This window comes from Aulonocara sp. 'chitande type north' Nkhata Bay, linkage group LG7 (assembly GCF_057382095.1).
Source record: "Aulonocara sp. 'chitande type north' Nkhata Bay isolate Kocher_YH1m ecotype deep benthic linkage group LG7, A_spYH_male_GT1.1, whole genome shotgun sequence".
Taxonomy (NCBI): Eukaryota; Metazoa; Chordata; class Actinopteri; order Cichliformes; family Cichlidae; genus Aulonocara; species Aulonocara sp. 'chitande type north' Nkhata Bay.
The window spans coordinates 28,488,929-28,512,850 of record NC_141350.1 but is presented as its reverse complement, the minus strand read 5'-3'; the positions used below and the strand labels follow the sequence as shown (position 1 = coordinate 28,512,850).

The 23,922-nt window shown below is 41.0% G+C and overlaps 1 protein-coding gene across 5 annotated transcripts; it reads right to left on the bottom strand.

The window, feature by feature from the left end:
* Positions 1-1,244: 1,244 nt before the first annotated feature.
* Positions 1,245-23,387, bottom strand: LOC147325352 (uncharacterized). 5 transcript variants are annotated; one of them, XM_086299865.1, is made up of 15 exons: positions 23,215-23,387; positions 22,770-22,945; positions 22,241-22,382; positions 22,066-22,125; positions 21,872-21,966; positions 21,562-21,686; positions 17,172-17,338; positions 16,954-17,077; positions 16,355-16,551; positions 14,546-14,690; positions 5,084-5,220; positions 4,866-4,989; positions 3,988-4,178; positions 2,413-2,560; positions 1,245-1,656 (listed from the first exon to the last, which is right to left on the bottom strand). In XM_086299865.1, the coding sequence occupies exons 6-15, from the start codon at positions 21,641-21,643 to the stop codon at positions 1,580-1,582; spliced, it is 1,392 nt and encodes a 463-aa protein (XP_086155991.1). In that variant the 5' UTR covers positions 21,644-21,686; positions 21,872-21,966; positions 22,066-22,125; positions 22,241-22,382; positions 22,770-22,945; positions 23,215-23,387; the 3' UTR covers positions 1,245-1,579. The 5 variants fall into 5 exon arrangements, with proteins under 5 accessions (XP_086155991.1, XP_086155990.1, XP_086155989.1 ...); XM_086299864.1 differs by having other exon boundaries at positions 21,872-22,125; XM_086299863.1 differs by lacking the exons at positions 21,872-21,966; positions 22,066-22,125.
* Positions 23,388-23,922: the final 535 nt, after the last annotated feature.

Below are 23,922 nucleotides of genomic sequence, written 5' to 3'. Positions count from 1 at the left end.
CCCGTCGGTAACACTTTCGGTCCGCTAGTAAAACGTAGTTCTATTAATCTGCGCTTGAACCGGAACCGGATGTAAGTTCCAAAAAACTGAATTTTGGAACTGAAATTGAATTGTAGAACTGAAACTGAATGGTGAGAAGTGAAACTGAAATTATTCGAGAGCTGAATTTTTAAAGGATAAAATGCAGTTTCAAAGCAAATCAATTCATTTTCAAAATATAAATTCAATTTCAAATTAGACTAATTCAAATTCAGTTTTCAAAAGCATTTATTCAAGTTACAATTCAGATTCAATCTGAGCAATTCAAATTCAAATTGAACTTATTCAAATTCAGTTTCTGATGGCACAGATTTCTGCCCATAGGACTTCGATCAAAAACAAAATAAAAAAGTGATTGATAATCCAAATCCATATTACCATTTTATTGAATTTATAACATGAAACCAGGTTGTTCATGTAAACAAGCTCAGTTATTTATTAGAAGTAGTGAAGTGATCATGTTGTTTAAAGGTCCTTACAATAAGCTCTTAATTCATCAGAATCAGAATACTGTAATAATCCCTAAAGAAATTAATGAAGAAACAACTGCAGACACAACAACATAAATTAGGCTGGACACTGCTGTAATACCAATTTAAACCAGAAGGTGTCAATGTAACCTATTATAACCTATTGAGAGAAGTATTTCTCACTATAAGATTTGACAAAATAAGTATTTAGCATGACATTTTGGGGATTTTACTGGCTTCACAGCTTGTGTTTCCTTGCAGATGTTAAATGTAACATATGAGCTAAATTATAAACTTCACGTAAACAACCACAAAAACACCACAGAATCAAAGGACCTGCCTCCCCACAGGAACGAGCACACATACAGTCATGCTTATCTAAGAAGTCCAACAGAAGCAGCAGGGAATCAATCACTGCTGTGATCAGTGAAGCAGTTTCCTCCAATAATCAATAATATCTGTGATCAGAAGTCGATGAATGTGCTGTTCTTTAGCTACCTATCGGTAGGATCTGCTGCAGATCGATATCAGATCTCTAATGCTCTCTTTACATTTTAAAGAGTCCTGAGAATGAGACTTTGGACGAATGTGGGTTATTGGGTAATTATTGATTATTGATTACTGGTATAAATGCTGTCAGTAAAGTGGTAATCAATGAGAGGATCATTCAGTGTTTATGAGTTTCCTTTAGTAATCTGTGAGGGTGATTTTAAAAAAAACACGATGCACAGTAAACAAAGTATCAAATGAAAGATTTATTCTTATAACACATGTCATTACACATAAAGGAGCCAATGTGAAAGAGGTCAAATGTAGTCAGAAAAGAGCTGCAGAATCCAGATCAGCGAAGCACAAACCTCCATCCATCCACCAGCAGCTACACAGCAGGAGGCTTCAACGCTCAGGTGAAGTCTGAAAAAAGTCTGCAGCAATGACTGCAACTGTCTGAACTTTGGGCTCACATGGATGACTGTGCTGAGATTATTATCTGAAACTCTGAACATCCACCACCAGAACTGAAGATAAACAACAGACTTTTTAACAGAACTTGAGAGGACCACTGACATAAACTAGGTCCAGTACTGACATGTGTGGGCTGAAGAGCAGTGGACTGGAGAAGACCTCTGGAGGAGCCGCAGCGATGCTTCTGCAGAGTGAAGCGAGGAAAAAAGCATTTAAAACCAGATCTGCTCGCTTCACAGAAATCTCACAGCTGAGGGCTCCCTCCTCTGAGAGATGGCGTTCTCTGTGTAAGGTATGATAAGCTCGGTAAAGAGAAATGCCATTTTGGGGGGGAATTACCACCTCCATTAAAATGTAACAAAAGGTTCCCAACCATCGTGAAACCATAGGGGAAAGCATCAGCAGTGCTTTTCCCTAATCCCTAACGCAGTGTTTGCTAAACACTGAACAGGTCGGCCCACAGATCAGTGTTTAGAGTCAGGACCGATCCCACCCCAATGCAAACATCAGGTAAACAGAATCGTCCTCTGGGAAATAATCGTTGCACACCTTCTATTATACAGGCATCCATTAGCAATGTTGATGTGATGTAGCTACCAATGATTGGTTATTTCTTTCTAATTGGTAATTAGTTTGGGTAGTCTGTAAAATTAACTCATAATAAACTAACAGTCCTTATTTAATATCTTGTCTTTTCTAAAAATTAGGCCTTTGTTTTCGCCATTACCAAATTACAACACAAATAATAAGCATTTAACATCTAGCTTCCTGTCTGCCCGTTTATTTTATAATAGACGAACTACAGCATCAAAATGACTTGATTTGGGAGGTAACCAGCATGTGGTTAACATGAAACCCTAACCATAATCCTACCCAGAAGCAGCTCACCAGAGACCAGGTGGGCATGAACAGGTGAACAGAGAGAGATTAGGTCACATACCATCAATCACTATGAGCCATACAGTGTGACGAGAGACTCCTTCAGAGTTGCTTGCCAGGCAGGTGTACTCTCCAGCATCAGCCAGAGTTACGTTTCTCAGAGTCAGCAGTGATTCTACCTCATAATCCATCGCATTCAGATCCTCATCCTGTGAGGGAGAGGGACATGGATATCACCCAACATGTTTCACTCAAAAGGTTCCAATCAAAGCTGGTCGATACAGCTCTAAACACTGGGTCAGGAGTCTGAGAGAACTTTAAGAGTATGGGACTAGACTCGGTCCATGTGTGGGAAAGGAAAAGAAGGAAAAGTAATCCCATGGTTTAGTGGCATATCGTGGTGATATGCAGGTAAGAGCGCAGTAAACTGTAACACATTATACAAGTCTTAACTTCTACCCATCCATCGTCTCTGGAACCCTCCTGAGCCGAGACATCCTTCAGAGGGAGTTCTTTTCCACCACATTTGTCTGCACTCTTATGCCTTTGGTCCAAGGCCACAGCTCATCATCACAGATCATGGTAAAAATATAGATTACAAGTAAATCAACGGCTTTACCTTCACCCAGCACAGCAGACATTTCACCAAACTCTCTATGAATGCCCTACTTCACTTTACTCTGGTTTGGAAGGAAACTAACCAGAGTGGGCAATCCAACATCTTCTGGATAAAAACTGTTGCGTCAAATTTGGAGGTGCTGATTCTCATCCCTGCCTTCCTGATGAATCTGAATTTGAGCAAACAGATGGAGTCTTTGCCAGTACACCAGCATAGCATCTGACTGCTAATAGGTGATTTGTCACCCTTGTCCCCTCACCTTCCTCTACAGAAAAGGTGGAGGAAGGTGACCCCATTTAAGGTCAGCAGCTGATCTTTGGATGGTTTGAGAGCGACTAAATGTCCTGCTTCATGGCTTCACCAACATGTGAGTTTTTGTTTTAGTGACACCCAAAGCTATACTCTACCCTCCCATACATGTCAGCTGCCTCCAGAGGCTCACAAGCTAACTAAAATTTGATAGGACTCCTTCTACTGCATCTCTGGTGTCCACCAGGTGGTTTGAGGGTTGATGTTGCAGCTCCAATAAGACACCTCTTTAATAGAGAGGTTTAAGCCCAAATGGGATAATTTAATAGAAATTTTCCCATTTGGGCTCAGTGTCCCATCCTCGAAATACCATTTTAATTCTGGAGGTTGCAACTGTCGATCTTCCTGACTGTTGCCTATAAATGGTATTTTTTTTTTATGTTTGAATGTGTCAGGCCTGCCTGGTACCCTCCCTAGCCACAAAGCAGATGACAGCTCAGCTCCAGTCTTCACTCAAGTGGTTGCAGATGTGATGACAGAGAATGTGCATCTTTGGAGCTGGAGGTGCAGTTCCCATTCATTTTTTCTGCCTGTTACACTCATGCACAAAAACTACGAGCTTGGGTTTAGAAAAAGATCACGGTTTGATGACGTTAACCCTTACCCCACCATGGACCAGAATAACATTAATCTAGCTTCAAAACACTTTGGAGACATAAAATAATTCTAACATAAGCCTGTAGTGCTGCCTGATTGTGGTGTACGTACTTTGGGAGGACGAACAAAGGGAAATATTTCTACGTCTTCTTTGCTGCCATTGATCACGATGTGTTTGAACCACCGTATGTAAGGCTGTGGGTCACCCATCACTGCGCACACAAGCTCCACATCACTACCAACAACAGCGATCCGGTTACCCTGCAGCCCAGCATGCAGGTCTGGCTTTTGAGGAGAACGCTCTGTAACAAAACAAGGTTTAAGGTTAGCATGATGCAAGATCATACAAACGACTAATGTCCACAGAGAGCAGGAGGAGACCGATAGCCATTCTGTTTGCCTGCAACATGAGGATGTTTAGTCTGGATAAAGTCTTTATGAAACTCTGTACGTTTTGTAGTTTACTGACAATATGTTTGTCCACTTAGTAAGTACTTAGAAAATGCATTAATGTTATTACTAAAGCTCACTGTGCCATAGTTTAGTGATATTGACTTTTTATGTGGTTATATTTGCAATCTCAGATTTGGAGGGAGTTCTGTGTTTCTTTCACATGGTCACATTTTAATGTTAGGTGTATTTGATATATTGTTGTTGACTTTGTTCAGTGAGCTTTAATGCGGTTTAAACAAAGAATACCCTTGGGACACCTCTACAGCAAATCAGCACTTTATTCACTCCAGCATTTCCACTCTTATACTTCTTAAAGTGCTGTAATTTTATTTTTACTTGTTAAGGCCAAACCGCCTCCATCAGTCATGCAACCTCCTTGATGGTGTGGGCGGTTGTACAGGACCAGTGAAAAGTTCGGACACACCCACCGAAGGTCAGCGTTATGGTCGACACACACAGTCCAAAGTACTGGAACCATCTGGTTTTTGCAATAAAGCATGCTGTATGCCGTGTATACATGCTGCAGATAATCTTACCAATTACATTCAGCTGATAGGTGTGTTGGAGGGTCCCGTGTCTATACTGCACCACACAGGTGTAGTTCCCTTCATCAGAGGGAACCACTGACTCCTTTATTAGAGTCCATGTGTGGTCTCTGATCTGCAAGATTAAAGAAAGATACAGAAAGGGTGAAGTAAAGCTTTACAAGCTGAAGTTGTTTCTAGAGGCCTTTGACTCGTTGGTCCATCCTGACCTCTTTTCCGTTCTTGTACCATCGCAGGGCAGGAAGCGGCTTTCCTGTCGCTTGGCAGTGAAACTTCACCGTCTTCCCGACAGGAACTCTGTAGATGTGTCTCTTGTCCGGCCTCACCCACTGCGGTGGCAGTGATTCTGAGACAACATAAGGAAAACATCATGATTAATACTGCGTATGCATCTTTCCAACACAAAGACTGAAACTAAGAGGATCAGCTTGAGGGTTAGCATGCAGCTTCTCACTGCAACATTCCCCGGGTTGTCCACTTTTCTTTAAGTATTATTCAGAGGATTTCACAATTAAAGAGCGTCATTTAAAAAAAGGTGCTCATGAATGTGCACAGGCTGAACCTTTGCACATAAAAGAGAAATCCATGCATTTTCCCGTGATAAAATGATCAACAAGTCTATCATACTTGGTTAAAACAAATCCAGATTATATATCATCCAATATAAAGGTAGTGCTAGAGACCAGTGGAGACCTTGCTCACTTCAAATGCTTTTGTATTAATCTAATTTTAATTTTGATCTCTGGCTCTCTTCCACAGTGTGTCTTTGTCACGGCAGATAGCTGCCCCTCCCTGACCCTGGTTCTTCTGGAACTTTCTTCCATTTAAGAGGGAGTTTTTCTTCCCCTTGTCACCAAGCACTTGCTCAAAGAAAGTTGTCTGATTTTGGGGGTTTCTCTGTATTATTACAGGTCTTACCCTACAATATAGAGCACCTTGAGGTGACTGCTGTTGTGATTTGGCACTTCTTAAATAAAATAGAATTTAATTGAAATTAATAAAACCCTGCTGAATTGGGCACCTTTGATAAAGCACTGCCACATAATCCTCCACACTTTCTTCAGGCTTTAACATTTTCAAACATATTGTCATCTTCACAAAATCCTCACACACAAACTCAAAAGTTGTTTGATTTTTTTGATTTATGTCAAAAATACCTGCAGACTGGTCATTATTCATATGAGTCTCTATGATGTCAGTGCTCCGCAGATTGTCATTTACATCAGACCTCTCACTGCTCATAAGGGGGCAATTTTCAACTTGCGCCTCGGCATTGGGGTCCACCTCAGCAACACAGGGCTCCCGTGGCCCCAGCTGGCTCTGCAGGGTTGAGCGGTTGCCAGCCAGGTGCTCTGGCCGTCTTTGAGGATCATAAAAAACTGCCTTCTGTGACATACAACATGCTTAAGGAGCACAAATTTGCACCCCAAAGAAACCATCTTCCAGGTCGAGAACAGGGTCCTAGGCGCCCAAGAGCCATCCGGCATTTTGCAGACCCCTCCCTCCTCAAGGTGCTTTATATTGTAAGGTAAAGGCCGTACAATAATACAGGAAAACCTCAACCATCAACTGACCTCCTGTGAGCAAGCACTTGGTGATAAGGGGAAGGAAAAACTCCCTTTTAACAGGAAGAAACCTCCAGCAGAACCAGGCTCAGGGAGGGGCGGCCATCTGCTGCGGTTGGGGTGAGAGAAGGAAGACAGAACTAAAACATGCTGTGGAAGAGAGACAGAGATTAATAATAAGTTGTGGCAAACCACCAGGGGATTCCACTCATACCCAGCGAGAAGGGAAGAGGGAGGAGTGATGTTTTGGATTCTAGGAGATGTTTTGCCGCCTTGTGAAGTCACTGGGGTTGAGTGAAGCTGAGATTAAAGTTGATATAAAATGTGATGAGCTCTCGTGTCATCCTTACATTCCTCCACAAAGTAATGATTAAGTGCAGGGAGGTGTATAAGACCTTCCAGCTGCCCTGACTGGTTTGAACTGTGTTTTACATTTTTCACTGTAAATAAATGCACCGGGTTCACTTGGAGCTAACAACTCTCAAAAACCTGAGGTGTTACATTTGGTACAGTGGTAATTCTGATAGGTTTTCCCATTTGCGCCATGGTTCCCGGCTCTTGTCCTTGCTGGGTTTGGTAACGCTTAGGGCTGTGGTCCGTTCTTCGTACCTCGCTTACTACATCCAAGATCAAATTATCACGCCAACTTTGAGCTCGCTATTCCGGTTCTCCGAGCACACCTGTTGTTGACGATTAGTACAGCTGGATGAAGTAATGTGAGATCACTGGGTGGCTTAACAGGGGCTACGCATCGATAGTAGAAACATTGATCGGCAACCCTTTGATTGGTCGGCGAAAATGTCGAAGGAGCGCGCTCGGTATTTTTCGGCAGCAGAGCAAGAACTCTTGAGTGAGGGATTTCAGGAGTTTCAGAGTTTAATTAAAACGCAAGGGAACACTGCAAAGGCTGCAAAAGCAAGGAGAGAGGGCTGGCAGAAAGTTGCTGACAAATTAAACTAGTAAGTAATTTAATAATAATAATAATAATAATAATAATAATAATAATAATAATAATAATAATAATGGATTGGATTTATATAGCGCTTTTCAATACCACTATTCAGTCACTCTCACATTCACACACTGGTGGAGGCAGCTACGGTTGTAGCCACAGCTGCCCTGGGGCAGACTGACAGAAGCCAGGCTGCCATATCGCGCCATCGGCCCCTCTGGCCATCATCAGTAGGTGGTAGGGTAAATTTATTATATTATATTATATTATATTATATTATATTATATTATATTATAGTACATTACATTATATCCTCTTTCACATTAGAGCCACAACAGGACCCACTAGAACATGGGAACAAGTAAAAGTGGAATATAAGAATATTCTACAGAATGGTAATATTTATCACTTATATTGCTTTTAGTCTCTTGAAAAGAGACCCTGGAATAATCTGTTTGTTTGTTTATAACAGCAACCAAGAAAAGGGCAGAGCACAAAAAGACAGGTGGTGGTCCTGCACCCCCTCGTCAACAAGTTGGTTAAGTAAATAATACCCTCACGGGAAAATCGATATCTCTCTATGAGCACACTGTCGCGCTGAGCTAAAGGATCCTGTCTATCCCGCAATATACGCTGGATTCTGAGGACTCTCCTTATCAATAATCTTGCACCTTCCGCAATGGGTTGCTCGCGTATACAGACAGGACATGGCTGCGACAGACTTCCCAAATCCACCTTCGCTTTTATAGCCGTGGTCTCTCATCTTGATTACGCGAAGTAATTTACTATTACTACTCTAAAATATGAATTACATCTGTAATAATCACATACATGTAGGGGAGACCGGGGATAGTTGTAACATTTTTGATATTTCTGTCTGTAAATTGGAGCTCTTTTAAGGTAGTGGATTCAAAATGTAATGCAAAGTATTTACATGTCTCTTCTATTAAATAGTGCAGCTATTTTCTCTGCAGCACAATTACCCATTGCATGGTATGATCTCAAACACGAAGAGTGAAATGTTACAATTAACCCCATAGTCTGGGTTAGTTGTAACATATCCTGGGGTAAAATGTAACACAATGAAATAAGGGTACTAACAAAACATTAACATGTAATCTTTGTTTATTCAACACATGAATGCACTTACATCCATTTATGTAGCTCTGTGTGTGTGTGTGACAGAATGCAGAAATCTAGCTTTTGAACATATTCCAACCCCCAAAAAAGACAAATTATGGAATTTTCTGCAACTGAATATTTCATTAATTTTGGTTGGTCTTCCTTGAGTTTGGCCTCATTGGCTCAGTGGGCATTATAACCTACAACTCTTGCACCAATTTTGAACATAACAATGAAGCTAAAAAAAAAATGTAGATGTTCACCAGCATCGCAATTCCATTACTTTTTATCATGGCTTACCTTGGTGTGGTTTGCAGAGTGCTTCAGAAAGATGAGGAAATCTGTTTCTTGCACCCATCCTGATTTATTTCCACTACCAATACTTCCTACTGGTCCATCTCTGACACAGTGGTCTGCATAATGTATGTGTGGGAACACAAACAGTGAAGTAATTGTGTTGCCAATGGCATTACCGCATATACAAAAGCGACCAGTGAACCTCTCTCTGCTGATGTCGTTGCCCCAACTTGTTTAATATAAGTTAAAGTAATAGTGTGGTAAGTTGTAACATCTGCATTATTGTTACAACTGACCCAGACTCCTATAGCCATGAACTAGCTAACATTACAGGCAACGGCTAAAACATTAGCACTAAAGACCTACACAGAATATATCCCCATAGACATACAAATAACACAATTTAAGTTTGATGAGTTTAACTGCAAAGCAGATAATGCTATTACAAATTGAAATAAAGTAGAAAAACTTACTTTTTGGCATACAATTTACTTTTTTTCATGTTAAATTGTCTGTGTTTGACAAAATGTGCTGATTTTTCACATGTGATAGCAGAACTGAATTGGGCATGCACAGGATGAGTCACATCATTTGAAACTTAGCCCTGATTGGAGAAATTGGAAGTGTTACAACTGACCCACGTTACAACTATCCCCGGTCTCCCCTAATAGAATGTTAATAGTACATTTCCCTTTTTTTAGGAAATGACCTGTATGTATCTGTATGAAATCAATAAAAGAATCAAATACTGCATTATCTTTAGTTACATTGATAATATATATTTATGGACAAACAGTGGTAAAATATCGCTGTTGCTTTCATATAAATGAAGCGGACATACCTGAGTGGCCGCGATCTAATCCTGTTTACATAAAGTAAACCTGCTCCCGAGCAGGTTTACGCTTATGGATCTGTTGCTATGACAGCAAGTCCCGGATGAGCTTCGGAGAACCGAACGATCCAAGATCACGCGAAATCGTCAACAATCAAATCCACTTAGCGAGGTACGAAGAACGGACCCCTGTTCTTGTTCCCCAGGTGTTTTCACTTCTCCCAGTTGCCCTGCTGTATACTCAGAGTGGTCCTCGGCCCTCAGTCTTTGCCTCAGCTTCTGTTAAGCTATCCTAGTTCCTCCCTGTAAACTCTGAATCCTGTTCTGCACATTGCTCTGTGGATTTTGTATTGTGTAACATTGTGTTTCAACAGCCTTATTATAAGGTGGGGTTTGAGTTAACTCTGGCCTGTTCCAGATTTTGCGTTTGACAAACTCCACCCCTACCCATAAACTTAGGTGGTTTGCGAATTACTTGGTGGATGTTGAGAGGTTAACAGGGAAATGCATATATTTCTATGAAATAGGGTGACACACCTTATCAGACTGTATGGAATGGTCCTGGGCCGGTGACCCAGCGTTTTGAGTTTATTATTATTTTCTAGTTTCTTCTGATTTTGTGTTAATTCTTATTTTGTATTAGTTCTTAGGGTTTGGTTCTTGTGTTTAGTGTTTTAATGTTCTCCCTTCTGTGCTCTGTTCGTGCCCCTAAGTTAGTGTTGTAGAACAGCTTGTTCCTGTTTTACTTTGAAGGTCTGTGTCTTGTCGTGTCTAATTAGGTTCAGCTGTGTTCCCCTCTGGTGTGTCATTCCCGCATTACCTTGTGTGTATTTATAGTGTGTGCCTGCCTGTGTTCCTTGTCAGTTTGTCTCTGTTATTCAGTGTTTCTCCACGTCTCTCTGCCTTGCTTCCTCCGTGTCATCTCCACGTATCGTCCCGTGTCCTTATGTTTTCAGGTTTGTTTATTAGTTTTTCCCAGTCTAGGTTTTAGTATCTCCCTGTTCCTTATTTCCTGTATTTGTACTTCGCCATCACTTTAAATAAACACTCACTCGCACCCTAGCCTGTACCTGCATTTTGGGTCCTTTTCTCGTAACACCACACGACTGCTGCCCCAGCCGTGACACTCAATGTTTTTACTGTTTATGAACTAACTGACCTTGGCCCTATTTCAGGAAGCCGGTTTAGTGCAAACTCTGAGTAAGTATACCCTGAGTTAATGAAAACTCTGGGTTTTCGGTTTCACAAAGCGAGTTTAGATTAATTCTGAGTGAGTTACTATGACGACACACTCCGTGAAGCTAACCTGCCCCCTAGCAGGTTTACTTCTACTAACCCTGACGTTCTCCGCCTCTTTGTCGGAAACCTGACTGTAGGAAGTGTCAGACATGGCGTGTCCCTTCCTTGAAGAGCCAGTAGATGTTGAAGCACAAATTCTCCGCAGAGCTCTCCGCCGGGAGAGAGTGATTAGAGCGCGTTTGGACATTTTATCATTTCCTGATGATTTCCTGTGTGAATGTTACCGTTTTTCAGCACAATCTATAATTTATTTGAATAACATCCTCAGGCCTAATATTGCTCATGTGACACATCGCCGACATTCTCTCAGTCCTGTACATATTATTTGTATTGCACTTCGTTTTTTTGCAAACGGGAGCTTTCTGTATAATATTGGTGACGCTGAGCACGTTTCCAAGGCTACCGTCTGTCGGGCAGTCAGGAATGTTACAGTTGCACTGAAACGTCTCCTGTACTCGTTTGTGGTGTTCCCCGGTCATAGACCCACAAGATTTATCAAAGAGGGATTCCACAAAATTGCAGGTATCAGGATGAACAAAACTTAATTCATGATGTGGTGATACTTGAACTACTACTTAAATTTTACATTTGTTCTCACGGTTCCCAGGCGTGATTGGCTGTACAGATGGCACTCACATTCCAATCATTGCTCCTTCAGTAAATGAAGGAGACTATGTGAACAGGAAGTCTTTCCACAGCATTAATGTACAGGTACATAGTTCCCTGTAGCATTTCAAACTAACAAATTATTTCATTATAGTGATGGATGCTAATTTGTGTTCTCTGCACTGTGAAGATCATATGTGATGCTGCCAACATTATCACAAATGTGGAAGCCAACTGCTCAGCCTCTGTGAGTGGTGGTGGTGGAGGACCCCCACCTGTTTTTCGGGCCTCCGCTTCTTCTTCTGTTGGCTATAACGGGCCACATTTGAGCATACAGAGTAAGCAAATGTGTACTTGTAATGTGCTCAGATAATTTCAATAAGTGCTTACAGAGGGGAAATTAATGTAGCCTCTAACTGCAATTGATTTACATCGGACAAACAGACCAAGCACTATGGCTCATAATACAATTACACCTTACCTGTTTGGACTATATTTTTATATTTCATTTTTACTTGCTGCCAGGAACGTTTGGGGCCTGTTGGGTTGCACCTGCGCTCAAATCACATCACAAAATCAAATGTATGAAATAAAAAATGAAATAAAAAATAATAAAATAACGTGTTAAATGGGTGGAAATCCCTAGATCAATGTTTAAATTAACACTCACGCATTGACTCTGTCGGCTATGTTTTGCCATGCATGCTCCCTTTCTTTTGCAGCTGAGGCTGTGTTACTTTTTTTTTTCCGCGGAATTTGCATGTTATCGGCATATGCTGCCATCAGAATTTCGGCCTCAAGCGCTGTAAAATACATTGACCGCGCCTTCTTTCCCTCCGTCTCCATGGTGACTCGCTTAATCTGTGCTCCACTAATCAGGGCTTTATGTATCCTCGTGCGTGCGCTTAACTTGGGGTTGAAGCAACTCCACGTTGACTGAACTAATTGTTAGGGCCCTATTTCAGGAAGCCGGTTTAGAAAACTCAGAGTGAAAAACGACACTCACGGTTGAGTAACCCCGAACTGTCCAACTCGGAATATTCGGTTTCAGAAAGGCTGATAACAATTAGTTCAGTCAACGCGGAGTTGCTTTAACCCCAAGTTAAGCGCGCGCACGAGGATACATAAAGCCCTGATTAGTGGAGCACAGATTAAGCGAGTCACCATGGAGACGGAGGGAAAGAAGGCGCGGTCAATGTATTTTACAGCGCTTGAGGCCGAAATTCTGATGGCAGCATATGCCGATAACATGCAAATTTTGCGGAAAAAAAGTAACACAGCCTCAGCTGCAAAAGAAAGGGAGCATGCATGGCAAAACATAGCCGACAGAGTCAATGCGTGAGTGTTAATATAAACATTGATCTAGGGATTTCCACCCATTTAACACGTTATTTTATCATATATTATTTTATTTTTTATTTCATACATTTTATTTTGTGATGTGATGTGAGCGCAGGTGCAACCCAACAGGCCCCAAACGTTCCTGGCAGCAAGTAAAAATGAAATATAAAAATATAGTCCAAACAGGTAAGGTGTAATTGTATTATGAGCCATAGTGCTTGGTCTGTTTGTCCGATGTAAATCAATTGCAGTTAGAGGCTACATTAATTTCCCCTCTGTAAGCACTTATTGAAATTATCTGAGCACATTACAAGTACATATTTGCTTACTCTGTATGCTCAAATGTGGCCCGTTATAGCCAACAGAAAAAAAGCGGAGGCCCGAAAAACAGGTGGAGGTCCTCCACCACCACCACTCACAGAGCCTGGCCACTTGGCTTCCACATTTGTGATAATGTTGGCAGCATCACATATGATCTTCACAGTGCAGAGAACACAAATTAGCATCCATTACTATGATGAAATAATTTGTTAGTTTGAAATGCTACAGGGAACTATGTACCTGCACATTAATGCTGTGGAAAGACTTCCTGTTCACATAGTCTCCTTCATTTACTGAAGGAGCAATGATTGGAATGTGAGTGCCATCTATACAGCCAATCACGCCTGGGAACCCTGAAAATAAATGTAAAATTTAAGTAGTAGTTCAAGTATCATCACATCATGAATTAAGTTTTGTTCATCCTGATACCTGCAATTTTGTGGCATCCCTCTTTGATAAATCTTGTGGGTCTGTGACCGGGGAACACCACAAACGAGTACAGGAGACGTTTCAGTGCAACTGTAACATTCCTGACTGCCCGACAGACGGTAGCCTTGGAAACGTGCTCAGCGTCACCAATATTATACAGAAAGCTCCCGTTTGCAAAAAACCGAAGTGCAATACAAATAATATGTACAGAACTGAGAGAATGTCCGCGATGTGTCACATGAGCAATATTAGGCCTGAGGATGTTATTCAAATAAATTATAGATTGTGCTGAAAAACGGTAACGTTCACACAGGAAATCATCAGGAAATGATAAAATGTCCGAACGCGCTCTAATCACTCTCTCCCGGCGGAGAGCTCTGCGGAGAATTTGGGCTTCAACATCTACTGGCTCTTCAAGGAAGGAGCACGCCATGTCTGACACTTCCTACAGTCAGGTTTCCGACAAAGAGGCGGAGAAGGTCAGGGTTAGTAGAAGTAAACCTGCTAGGGGGCAGGTTAGCTTCACGGAGTGTGTCGTCATAGTAACTCACTCAGAATTAATCTAAACTCGCTTTGTGAAACCGAAAACCCAGAGTTTTCATTAACTCAGGGTATACTTACTCAGAGTTTGCACTAAACCGGCTTCCTGAAATAGGGCCCCGGTCTCCAAAAACCCATGTAAGCCAGAGCAAACCCGAACAGTGGTCCCATTAACTAACATTAACTGGTTAACTACCAGTTTAGATTCTTTGCTTGTCATCTGACAACTTCTAAACATTTTGCGTCCCTCATTCAATACTTTCATTGAATCACAGAACAAATATTTATTCAATATATTAATATTAACATAGAAGGAGAGATCTGACATCATATCTCTGTATTCTATCCTGTACAGATCTTCATGTACCATCATAGACAGTGAGCCATGCAGATCTGTAGGCAAACCCAACAGAGTTTCCAGCCAGACAGGTGTACTCTCCAGCATCGTCCAGGGTTATGTTCCTCAGAGTCAACACCTCAATTTCTTTGTCTGTGGTGTTCAAACCAGCAGTCTGAGAGAGAAACACACAAAAATCTGTGTCATCCTTCATCAGTGTCCCTCAAAGGTCAGAGCTGAGTTAAATTCCTCACCATCAGCAAACTGAAACTCAAAAGTCAAACTTAAATCTCTCACGAAGTCAGTGAATTCAGTTCATGGATGCAAACTTTAATTTTACCACTTCAACAGTCTAGTGCAGGAGACTAAGATCACTCTGAAAAATCAGAGTGATTTCAGGGGGGTGGAGAAGTGGGTTCAGAGTGTGGTGTCAGGGGAGGCTTACCCACACAGCTGCTCTTCATCACCTGTCTGAGCTGTGTGGTTTGAAAGCCGGAGGAGGCAGCTTTAAAGCCATGTAAGCGTGTCAGAAACAGCTGGAAATAAAACACCTGTTAATGTGTCATGCTGTGTGTGGGGGTACTTTATACCTGTCACAAATCTGAGAAAATATAAGGATTTAAAAACACAAAATCATAAATTGAAGCATAAAGATTTGGTTCAGCTTTATTTCCAGTTCAGTTAGATTTCCTGTTGCTGAGACTGGACTGATGAATCGGAGGTCTAGTCAGCTAACTCAGCTTTCATCCATAATTCAACAGCTTTCCCAGCAGGACATTGCTTCCTGAATGGCAGTAAGCTGTTAGAACAATGATTCAAAAAGTGATGTTCCCATATGTTGTTATTGCAAATGTCTTTTAAAAAAACCCAACTTTACCCAGTTCTGTTCACACAGTTTTCAGAGGCTGGAAATTATGAGAGGTTGACACACCTGAGTGAAAGTCTTCTTTTTTCTTGATCTGTTCCTTTGGGAGCAGCAGATTATGTGCCTTCATCTCACACTATCTTAGCAACCTCCTCTGTTAGACCAACCTCCTGGATTAGTCTTGTGCTGGGAAAGGGATCCCAATGCAGCTCCTTACAGGAGCAGGCGGTTTTAAGAATGCTGTGGACTAAAACTAGGCAGTGGGTACTAGGCAGTGGGTGCCAAGCGCCTTTGTATTATGTCATGATGTTTAACAAATTTAAGTGTATTTCTTTGAAATGTATCTCAGGGTTTTCTTCTGTTTTTAAGCTGCTCATATTCATAATGATATATTTTCATATTTGTTTGGTTTTATGTTTGTTTATTTTTTTTTGTTCATAACTGCACAGATATTTGCACATCTGATTGATAGTTTTTGGTCACATGACTGACTCGTTACTCCATCATGCCAGCTAATAGTGGACAGTTGGTATTACTGCAGGACAGAAGTGTTGTGGGGGGGGTTTCACCTGTCTCGAGCCAAGACTACTGGGATCATCTATTCATGTAGGAAAAACAAAGATTTCAAGACAAATTGCAAATTTTGGGGACTTCTGATGTATATTCTGCCACAGCAGCTTTATTATGACATGCACACGCAATATACCTCTCATTCCCAGCACTGGGAAAACCACCGGGATACAAAGTGTATTCCTTCTAATTGGAGAGGTGTGTACTACCAAATTCACCCTCATCACTTAGCCAATTAAGCCAAGATCTGCTTATTTCACGAAACATATTCTAAGGGCTCTGACAGAGATCAGATTTATCCTCCTTCATTATAGATGTAAAGAGTGTCACACAGCAAAATAAAGCTAACAAAAGAAAATTACTAAAACTGGTCTAAAGCTGAATTTGGTGGTGTTGGTACGTACTTTAAGAACACGAACATAGGGCAGCCCGTTCGGTCCCACACTGCTGCCGTTGATGATGATGTGTTTGAGCCACTGCATGTGAGGTTGTATGTCGCTGAAAACGCGGCACACAAACTCCACGTCGCTGCCAACAGCTGCCGTCTGGTTGGCCGGCAGCCCTTGCTGCAGGATGGGCCTGCTAGGACTGCTAGGACGCTCTGAAACAGGTGGGTTGGAGATGAAGACAGGGGTAATCTTTGCGAATGAGTTAGATATCCACAGAGAGGAGAACAGCATGTCACCAGTAACACCTGGAGGACGTACCTGCGGATTGATTTTCTAACTGTAGTCTAGAATGGCTTTTTACATTTAGCAGTGAAACAGTTTGTGAGCAAAATGTTAATAATGAACTTTTGAGTGTTCTGGTTCTATCGGTCACAGTACCATTCACAATCAGTATGAATGGGTAACAGTATTCATGTCATGGGTGACATGAATACTGTTACCCATTCATGGAAGGACACTGAAGAAAAATAACAAGACTGGTTTGGACCGAGACCTTTCTGTCATTTTATGTTAAACTAACATTACGACCCTGTGTGCCAGATAATCTCTCTTACCAAGTACATTCAGCTGGTAGGTGTGTTGGAGGCGCCCATATTTATTCTCCACCAAACAGGTGTAGTTCCCTTCATCTGAGGGAACCAATGACGTCATTATTAGAGTCCCCGTGTGTTCTCTGATCTGAAAGATTGAGCACAGGTAAAGACAGAAAATAAAGTAAAGTTTAAAATCTGGTTGTGCCTCTACAATTTCCACTTTACAGCCAGAAACACACCTGAAAGCCTCCGATTCTGTGATCCCTCCTGAACAGTTTCCCGTTCTTGTACCATTGTATTGCGGGAACCGGGTGTCCTGTTGCTTTGCATTGCATTTTTATCATGTTGGAGACAAACGCAGCATAGAGCTTCTTCATTTTTGGCTGTACCCACTGTGGAGCCATCCCTGGTGAGGAGACACCACGAGGTAAACCTCATCAGTTTACAGTGAAGAACTCTTTGCCACTAAACACCTTCCATTATTACTGAGACATTCCCAGTGTCCACCTTGTTCAATTCAAACATTTTATGGTGATAAATGTTTGAAGTGTTTGAAGATAAATAAATTTACTGACACTGAAAAATGTTGAAAGATGTATTGCTATTGGATAAGTCAGAGCTTTCGAGCCAATACCAATTAAACATCAGGCCTTTCCAGTAGTGTGCCATCCCAGGTCCCAGTTCTGGGACAGGAGACAGGACAGTCAAAGAATCAACAAGAGCTGTATCTGAACATTTATCTTTGGAGGCTTTCCCATTTTTGACATTCAGTCAAGCTTCGGAGCCCTTTCCTGATCCCCAAGCACTGCCTCAAGTCAAGCAATAAACAAATAACCACAGAACATCTGTTTGCCTCCTCTGTTCTTTTTATTGTATCTGGGACCTGGTAAGTTGGTCATTTAATAACATTTGTTTCACACAAAGTTAGTTATAAGAGTTGGCATAATCTTTCAAAACTAGACTAAACCAAAGAGTGAAGGTGCATGTGGATGGGGCTTAGGGCTGGGCAAATTGACCTAAAATCCATATTGCGGTATAATTTGAAGCATGTGCGGTAACAATATGTTTAGCAATATCTTCTTTTCTTCTGTATACCGTATTTTCCGCACTATTAGGCGCACTTAAAATCCTTTAATTTTCTCAAAAATCAACAGTGCATCTTATAATCCATTGCGCCTGTATGAATTCTGGTTGTGCTTACTGACCTCGAACCAATTTTATGTGGTACATGTCACTTAAAAATCTGTCAAAAATGTTTTAGTACCAATTTGGTAAGCTACGAAGCCGCACCACTTGATGGATTGTCTGAGCATTATGGCTACCATAGTCAGGAGCCTCGCGGAGTAATCTGGGTCCAAAACTTTCCACTTCAGGTCCCAAAGTCAAAAGAACACTGCTGCATCACTGAGAGTTAAAAACTGTCTAAATTCTTTCATCTTTGATAAAATGATCAGCGTTGATGCTTTACCAGGTGTAACAATTAAGTTTAACATCCAGGCATCCATGAAAATAGAATTTATTAAATTTAACGGAGTTAGAAGTTAGCAGGAAGTTAGCTCGCTAGTTTCCACTTAAACATGATATAGCATGTTCTGACTGAGAGATTTTTGAAAAAATGTAAACACACAGCTCTGCTTTTACTCCCGACATAAATGAAGGCAGAAAACTAAACAGCAGTGACTTTTTTAGGGTTACTGAAGTTGGACTAGCTGGTATATAATGATGTGCTACGTGATCGCTAGCGATACAGCTATGTTAGCATAACATAAACACAGTGAAGCTAACTTTTTCCCACTCGATAAAAGCGGGGGTTCCCAATGGTTAGGGACAAATGCAATCGCATGGCAGGATGCTGTAAAAAGACCAAACTTCAGTCAGGAGAACAACTGAGATAATCCATCCACAATACGAGGTTAGTCATTAATATACTGCAGCAACATGGGAATAGAGCAGCTGTGAGAGAATTCAACATTAATGAATCAAAAGTACGGTTGTGGAGGAAGCGCAGTTTTTGGCTTTACTCATATTCGAAAACGTGCTTCATCTCTTCGCTATTACTGTCGCCTGGCATAATTTGCAGATGATATTGCTTGCAACCGCTGTGATGCTTTGACCATAACAGGCGCAGCTTGATGACACCATCAACATGCGCTATTGCGGTAGAGCAGAATAGTCAAAATCTCTACCGTTGGCCAAATTCATATCGTTTCTACCGAATACCGTTTATACCGCCCACCCCTAATGCGGCTGTTAGGGAAAGTGGTAGTTTGCTGAAAAGAGCTGCATGGCCAAGAAAGCAAAAGACTTCCTCAATTTCTGCCAGACAGCTCGTCTGAGCAAGGAATGGGAAGAATAGAGATCGACGGGCTGGACCGACAGACCAAGTGACTTTCACGCATTGCATTGTGGGTACCAGTGGCAGCAAAATCAAAACACTATATCAAGTGCTAGCATTTCCAGCATTCATTAATTCTGCAGTTTCAATCCCTACTTGCATTTTATTTACCCCAAAAACAGTTATGTATATTTATATGTATGTATATATGTATATATAGTTATGTATAGAGCTATATCACGTTATAACGTGATATAGAGTGAAAAGTATATTGTTCTAACAATATACATTTCACGTTTGAACGATATAATATCACGTTATTACAATATACATAATTATCACGTTCGTACAATATGATGGATCCATGGGGTTGGGAAAGCCAGAAGCAGGGGAGCTGGAGAGGTACCTTTCATGTCCATTCACTGGAGGTGTGGATTTATTGCATGGCTTTCCCCACATCAAGAAGCTTTCGATCAAAATCAATACAGCTCTTCTTGCATCTGGAGCTTGTGAAGGACTTCTTAGTCCTGCAGGATTCCTGTTCACTGCTAAACAGTTACAGCTTCAAAGAAAGAACCTTGAGAGCAAACTGCTGCTGAAGCTTAACCATCACCTCACTGAGTGAGTGAAGAAATGGCACATTTTTGCTAAATATGCAGAAATAGAATGTGCAATTCACTTGTATTTTTATTTTTATTCCTATTTATTCTATTTATCCCCTTCGTATATTTTATTTATATTGTCTCTGTATTTATATATATATGTGTGTGTGTGTGTGTATTATATACATATATATATATATATATATATATATATATATATATATATATATATATATATATATATAATATTCTGTAACTCTGTAACTTCTGTCGGTGCTGTGCTTTTTTGGAAATCGAATTTCCCAGAGGAACCCACCCGAGGGATTAATAAAGTTCTATCTAATCTAATCTAATCTAATCTAGATGCACACCCATACAATTTATGGTAAACTGAGCTGCCTTGTATGTGCATATGTTGAAGATGCATCGTTCTAATGTTTTCTCTGAGGCTGCTGTGCCATTTGGAGCAAAAATGAATATAAAGTTTATCTTGTCACTGGAAATGGTTTGTATATTTATTTATTTTTGTTTGTCTGATAGCATTTATTTATAAAATAAATCGGACATTTCAAACAGTTACTCACTACTTGATTAGTCTTTTCACCAAGTACTTTTTTACTCTTACTTGAGTAACTTTTTTGACAACTACTTTTCACTTTTACTTGAGTAATAATATTTTAAAGTAATGCTACTCTTACTTGAGTACAATTTTTGGATACTCGACCCACCTCTGGTGATCACTGACTGTTTTTAGGAGCTTTTTGAGATTAAATAGAAGAAAATACATAACATTAAACATGTTAACAACACAAAAGCCATATTAAACGCAGACTACTTCTCCTGTTGCTACTTCAATCATGAAACTGATCAATGATCAGCTGATCGTCTCTCTTGTTTGTTTATTGCTCACTTTGAGCCAGAAACAGGAAACCAGCAGATGTCGAGCTAAACAACAGCAGCACGTTTAAGGTTGATTAGCTGTTGTTAGAATTTATTTAATATTAATTTCTAGTATCAGCTGGAGCCACAGCTGTAAAGCTGCTGGTCATGATATCGGTTTGGATATGTGGTAAGAGGGAAACATGAAGATGAAACCAGGAGACGTCCTTACTGACTCATCAGAGCTGAACAGGTGATGGAGAAACAGGTTTACCTTTTAGGTGACAAGAATGAGTTGAAGGGAAGTAATGAACTGTTTCTGAGAGACAAATAACACCAGGATCCTTTGTAGCTGACGGCTGGTAACTGTGCAGGGTCGGGTCTGGCAAAGTTTTGCCTGGGGGCCAGGTAGGGCATTAGCAGGGAGAGGGGGGCACAAAGAAATACTTTTCTTTCTTATTCTCATTTAAAATGTCTAGCTTTTATTAAATAATTATCTGAATCTTACAACCAAAGTTTTCATCTGATGTAAAATGTATAGAAATCATACATATACCAACAAGACTGTACATCACTGTCACAACAGCGTTTGTTTTCATTCAAAGGCTTTATGGCTTTTCCTATAATACCTGGTGGGCTGGTCTCTAGTCAAAACGCCCAGGCCGATTTTTTGTCGCAGTCCAGCCCTGCCTGTCTCATTATGTTTGTGTTTGGGGGTGAACAATGGTAGGTGGCAAACACTGGGATGGTTTTTCTTGAAGAATGCTTGTCAGCAAAAGCACATTTAGACAGAGCGCCCATGACGCTTCTTACCTGTGTCTGTGTACTCTGAGTCCAGACCAGACTGAGCCAGAGAGAAGTGAACCAGCAGCAGCAGGGACCAGAAACGCATCATGTCCTAAGCATCAACTTACAGGGACGTCCACACTCTGAGCACTCTGCAGCAACAACAAAACCAAACTCAACCACCATTATGTCACTAAGTCTTCAATTCAATTCAATTCAATTCAATTTTATTTATATAGCGCCAAATCACAACAGCAGTCGCCTCAAGGCAGTTTATATTGTACTGTATATCCTATAATAATAGATACAGAGAAAAACCCAACAATCATATGACCACCTATGAGCAAGCACTTTGGCAACAGTGGGAAGGAAAAACTCCCTTTTAACAGGAAGAAACCTCCGGCAGAACCAGGCTCAGGGAGGGGCGGCCATCTGCTGCAACCGGTTGGGGTGAGAGAAGGAAGACAGGATGACTTTAGGTGACTGTAACACATCTGCAGCATCATTGAAAACAGAGGGCGCTCCACTCACCCTCTGTGCAAACAGCTGTTCAGTCTATCTGTGTTTGTTAACAGGATCAGAGTGTGCTGGCTGTTGAAGGTCAGAGGCCTTTGAATCATCTCCTTTTGTTTAACCTCTCACTGATATGAACTGATCTCTTTGCTTTTACTGTATTTATTTTATTTTTATTGTACAGTAAACTTACCGAGAGGCTTCGTGCAGATGTTTGTGTGGCTGGGATCTCCACTGGAGTCTTTGGGTTACTGTTATGTTGTTCTACATGTCTTAAATCTGACAGACTTACCGTCTGTGATTATAACCAGACAATCAAACAAACTCCATCAGAGCTGAAATAAAAAGGAAACTTGAAGCTAAATAAAATAATAATAATAATAAATATTAGAACATAATAACCCTGGTTTAATGAAAGCGGAAAGCCACATCTCTGTGTGACATATGTTTAATTCCTTATTGAATATAAGAATATATAACATTATCAGCACAACACAGAAATGGCATTTATGGCATGATTTAGAGAAGCTGGACTCACTGTGTATTTCTTTGTTTTTAAATTTATTATAGCTTTCACTTTGTTTTCACTTTCATCTAACTTTAATATTTTATTTTTAGTTAAATGATGGAGCAGAGCAAAAGCAAACAGCCTGACTGAGCACTGGTGGGGTCAAAGGTCACAGCAGTGGTACCTGTAGTCATTCATGCAGCAGATGACTCACCGTCAGTGGAAACAGAGAGGACTGACACGTTAGTTTGTCCTGGGATTTAGGCTCCAACCTCGACAGAAGTGTCCCGTAGCACGTCTACGCCTGAACCAGCGGCTCTAGTTATGGTTAAAACCCTGGTGGTGTGATTACAGATGCCCCCTGAGGGCGGGACGAGGGTCGTCCATTTACTGTAAGAGAAACACGGAGATGAAACGCCTACACAAGGTCATATTTACTCTGGAGTCCCTGTTTACTCAGTGACCACAATCTGCCAGGCGGTCTCTATTAAATACACTCATTATATAACAGTGCACTTTATGCGTTTTCACTAATAGGGACAAAACTGTAAATTCATTTTAATGCAAAACCTATGACTGTTACAGCTGCTCCCTCAATAACAGCAGGTGGGGGCAACTATGACACTAAAAATACATCATATTAAAGCAGCATTACTCACAGTATTCACAGTACTTCAATAGTACCTAAGAATGTAACTTTAAAATGTTTCGCTGGTATTCTTTTACATTTTTGAGCAGGATTAGTATCATCAAAGGGCCACGAATGCAGATATAGCACAACAAAGGTCAAATCCACATGAACAAATCCAGAAACAGACAAAACAAAGTCCAAAATCCAAAGGAAGCGGAGAATACTGGAAATTCCAGGAGTGGAAGGTAAACACAGAGGGAACACGCTGAGCAGGAGCAGGAAGTACACATCGAAGCTTCCTCTAGTGTGTTTTTTAGACACTAGCATGTGTCAGTTACCAGTATCCTGTGCCCTCATTGGTAGTTGCTTGAATTGTTCGCCTTGAAGTTGAGTTCTTGGGACCCGCCCACTTTGCTTTGGCAGAGTTGTTGTTTTTTTTAATCTCGTATGTGCTGAACGTCACTGACTGTCTGTGATTGCTGGTCTCTACATTTCTGTGAGTCATTTCCTATTTGGGAGCAGCTTCACAGTTTTCTCTGAGCCGTTGTCATTTGATCAGAAAACCCTGATCCCGCGTCCGCTCCCTCCTAATACCAGAGATGTCTTTGGGAGTGTGAAGGAGCACTAAATAAAAGTAAAAATACCACCGCATTTGACCTTATGTTACATATTTTACTGTATTTTATCTGAATGTGAGCTGTGCTGCTTTCCTCCTGCTCTCTGGGCTTGCTCCACT

Coding starts and splice junctions, on each gene's coding strand:
- LOC147325352 (XM_086299864.1), bottom strand. CDS start 21,643: ATGATGCGTTTCTGGTCCCTGCTGCTGCTGGTTCACTTCTCTCTGGCT. Junction 16,552..16,953: donor CTACCAGCTGAATGTACTTG/GTAAGAGAGATT, acceptor CACCTGTTTCAG/AGCGTCCTAGCAGTCCTAGC. Junction 1,657..2,412: donor ATGGCTCATAGTGATTGATG/GTATGTGACCTA, acceptor TTCACTCTGCAG/AAGCATCGCTGCGGCTCCTC.